The 4099-nt window shown below is 34.6% G+C and overlaps 1 protein-coding gene across 1 annotated transcript; it reads left to right on the top strand.

Annotated features, from left to right (window-relative positions):
* Positions 1–632: 632 nt before the first annotated feature.
* Positions 633–2613, top strand: LOC107781088 (trimethyltridecatetraene synthase). The gene is made up of 2 exons (XM_016601722.2): positions 633–1606; positions 1885–2613. The coding sequence occupies exons 1-2, from the start codon at positions 707–709 to the stop codon at positions 2506–2508; spliced, it is 1524 nt and encodes a 507-aa protein (XP_016457208.2). The 5' UTR covers positions 633–706; the 3' UTR covers positions 2509–2613.
* Positions 2614–4099: the final 1486 nt, after the last annotated feature.

Raw genomic sequence — 4099 nt, 5'->3', positions numbered from 1 at the left:
CTTGTGTTTGATCAAGTTTTTCAAAAAGTATTTTTATGTGTCAAATTATAAATAAGAACATAAATAGATTTGCTTAATAGTACGTAGATAAATAATTACAAATATTTATTATTAAAGATAATAATTAATTTTTTATTTTATTTAAGTAAAATATAAAAATAAAATTAAAAAGTACTTTATTCTTTCAATATAATTTAAATATATCAAAAATTCATCCAATAAATATGAAAGTTCATCCCAAAAGTCATTTTATATTACTTAATAGTTTAAACTAAGTAATATTATTTTGGTATATATAATATTTTGCAAAGGGTATTTTTGGTATGAAAAAAAAAGTCAAAACTGCTTCTGCTTCTGATTCCGGAGAAAATTTACTTTTTTCTGCTCCTTCTAGTCAAAAGCACTTATTTTCATAAAAAAAACTTGATCAAACACCTCGAGAAAAAAAGAATACTTTTTAAAAAAAAAAAAAAACAATTTTGGCGTGGTAAGCCAAACAGGCTAGTAGTCCTAGCTAATTAGAATTATCAAGCTAGAAATAATGGAAAAAGAAGAAATTTTCCAACGTTTACTTTTCAAAGGCTGCTAAAAAGAGTTCCAAACAATAGAAACTCTGCCCCACTTAAACACTGCCATTTTCAGGCATTCAAGAACTAGCAGACTGCACTATATATATGTCTCCAAGCTTTTCTTGGCATTATCAGTAATGGAGATTTCCTCGGTTTTCATTACTTTGGGATGCTTACTAGCATTAGCTATTATTTCAAAAGTCATCATAGATCAATACCCCAAAAGAAAACTACCACCAGGTCCGAGGCAATGGCCAATTATAGGCAATTTGAACCTTCTCGGTTCACTCCCACATGAGTCTTTGCACCATCTTTTACAAAAATATGGAGATTTGATGTTCTTAAAGTTTGGTTCCAAACCTGTTCTTGTAGCATCATCTCCAGAAATGGCTAAAGAGTTCTTGAAAACACATGACGCCAGCTTTGCTTCTCGTCCTGCACTCTCTGCAGGTAAGTACACTAGCTATAACTACTCAGACATGACATGGGCACCTTATGGTGCATTCTGGCGACAAGCTCGAAAAATCTACCTCACCGAAATATTTAATTCCAAAAGGCTTGAGTCATTCAAGTATATTCGTGTTGAGGAAACACGAACTTTGATTTCTAGTCTTCACACTCTCTCAGGAAAGCCAGTTTTTCTCAAAGACCATTTACCTCGATTCACACTTAGCACTATGAGTAGGATGGTTATGAGTGGCAAGTACTATAGTGATGAATCAAAATCAAATACTTCAATAGTATCACTTGAAAAGTTGCAGTGGATGCTAGATGAATTCTTTTTGCTTAATGGGGTGATCAATCTTGGGGATTGGGTACCTTTACTGAGTTGGTTCGACTCACAAGGGTACGTAAAGAGAATGAAGGCATTGGGAAAGAGTTTTGTAGAATTTCACAAGTCTGTTCTTGAAGATCACAAGGCAAAAGCAAAGGAGAATTCAGTTCCAAAGGACATGGTTGATGTCATATTGCAGCTGGCTGATGACCCTAATCTTGAAGTTAAGCTTACTAAGGATCACTTGATGGGATTAATACATGTAAGTTTTCTTGTTATATAAAAGTTTTTAGCATAATACAACAAAGTCCAAAAAGATCGTCCGCTTTCTTTTTAAAGGGTTGTAGCGACAATTAAACTACCTATCAAAGGAATATTTCGAGTAATTTATTATTATTTTTTTGAAACCTAAAACTGCAAATCATTTGAAAAAGGCCAATCCCAGTTTTATTTTCTCAAAATATTCTATTATAGCTCATAAAGCTTCAATCGGTTCATTTTAATACTTATTTTTTTTTTCTTTTTGGCTATCTAAGCTAGGATTTGCTGGCAGGTGGAACAGATACTTCAGCTGCAGCAGTAGAATGGGCATTTCAAGAACTTTTGAGGAATCCAAAGGTTATAGAGAAGGCAAATCAGGAACTTAACAGAGTTATTGGCAAAGAACGATGGGTAGAAGAAGAGGACTTTTGTCGCCTACCATATATAGATGCCATAATCAAAGAGACATTTCGACTGCACCCACTATGTACATTGCTTCCTCCCCATTACTCAATTGAGGACTGTAATGTTGCTGGTTATGACATACCAAAGGGAACAACAGTATTTATAAATGCATGGTCTTTAGGAAGAAATCCTAAGTATTGGGATAGGCCAGAAGAATTCATTCCAGAAAGGTTCTTAGAAAATGACATTGACATAAAGGGACAAAACTTCACACTGCTGCCATTTAGTTCAGGAAGGAGGAGGTGCCCCAGATATAGCCTTGGGATTAAGGTGGTCCGCACAACGATAGCTAACTTATTGCACGGGTTCAATTGGAAATTAACTGGAGGTATGAAAGCAGAGGATATAAGCATGGAGGAAATTTATGGATTGACTACACATCCAAAGAAGCCGACATCTATGATCATGGAACCAAGACTTAGCATCCATCTTTATTAGTACTTTATTGAGTTTATTAATCTTTATCAGTATATGTGGTTTACTACCATTTAGAACTCTACTATTTGAAGAGATGCAATACTAATTGAAATTTCTTTGCTTTCACTTGCGTTTAGCTCTGGGATATCTGTTACATGTATAAGCTGCAAATCTTGGATCCGCTTTAGGAAAGACTTAGCTAATTAAGTAGCCATTTTAAAAGTATACTGACCCAGAGGACTATCTGTATAGGGTAAAATATGATATGACACGTGGCTCACTAAGAGGAAGACACGTGGAATCCAAGATGGGATGGCTGAGGACCAAATGCAGTCACTACGCTTGTCACTGGAACGGATAACGTGCATAAAAGTGTATTAAATGATATGCGTCTAGTAGCATTTACTAAGGAATATTCTACAGCATTAAGAGTGACGGTCCTTTACAGAGAATTTGGCATTTATGCTTAACGCTACATATTCATCAATGACCCTCATAATTGGCATTAAAGGAGGGTATGATCCTAGGACCTTTTTTCCTTAGGGAGAGCTATAAATAGTGAGCTCAGTTACCATTGTAAAGGACACGAAATTTCTGGCAAGAATATATACTATATTCTATACAAAGCTTTATACAATTTCACTCTCTTGCTTTTTGATCTCATAATTGTTGTGTTCGGAAACCGTGTTCACGGAATCACTATCTTTGCTATTTCATCTAAATTTCAAGGCTAAGTGCTTTGTATTTCTTGGATTATTATATTATTTCAGGATCAAATTAGTTCATTTGTCTAGAAACCAGGTATATATTAAATTGTCCTTCCCGAGCCCTGAATTTCCTAAGTATTGTGTGACTGATATTTTCTCAGTAGTGTTAGGCCAAGTTGTGCCCTGCTTGGTCCCCTCCCAGGACAGTGGGGTTGTATTCATGAGGCTATTATTATCTAATTTACTCTTATTCCAATGGTGGGAACAATAACGTCAAGATTTTCACAAGAAAATATCTTTTTTTTTGGCTTGTTTGTCCTCTATTTTTCATCACATGCACAAATTCAAGCATGACCCTAAAAATTTATGTCACTTCATCCATCACTGTATTTATCTACACTTCTGTGTAACTCCACAAAACCAAAACCATAGCTCCAATCTTCATCTTGCAACACTGACTTATACGCAATGCACATTGTTTTCAATTATAAGTGTAAATGAATCTCCAGGATGCCCGTTTATGAATGGACTACGATTATTATCTTAATAGACTAAAAGGGAAAAACAAAAAGAAATAAGAAAAAAGACAAATTCCCTATTTTACCTAAGAGTTGTAGGAGTACTTGATTAATTAGCCAATGGTTTTACAAAAAGAATTTAATTGCACTGGATGGTTCTACAGATAAGTTCCAAAGTAAGAAAGGCTAAGGTCCACCTAGTCTCAAGTTATAATGATTCCAAATTAACTAACCTTTTTCCTTCAATTTAAATTCATAAAGAACTGCATGCGGCAGCTGATAGAGGAAAAAGTTCCATAAAGAAGAAAACTAGCAAGCTTTACACAACACATAGAAGGATGGCATTTCAATTTTTCAGAAATACTTAACCAAACAGAAACTCTTTCT

This window comes from Nicotiana tabacum, chromosome 4 (genome assembly GCF_000715075.1).
Source record: "Nicotiana tabacum cultivar K326 chromosome 4, ASM71507v2, whole genome shotgun sequence".
Taxonomy (NCBI): Eukaryota; Viridiplantae; Streptophyta; class Magnoliopsida; order Solanales; family Solanaceae; genus Nicotiana; species Nicotiana tabacum.
Note: the sequence above shows the minus strand (reverse complement) of the source record. Positions and strands in the feature narration are given on the sequence as shown.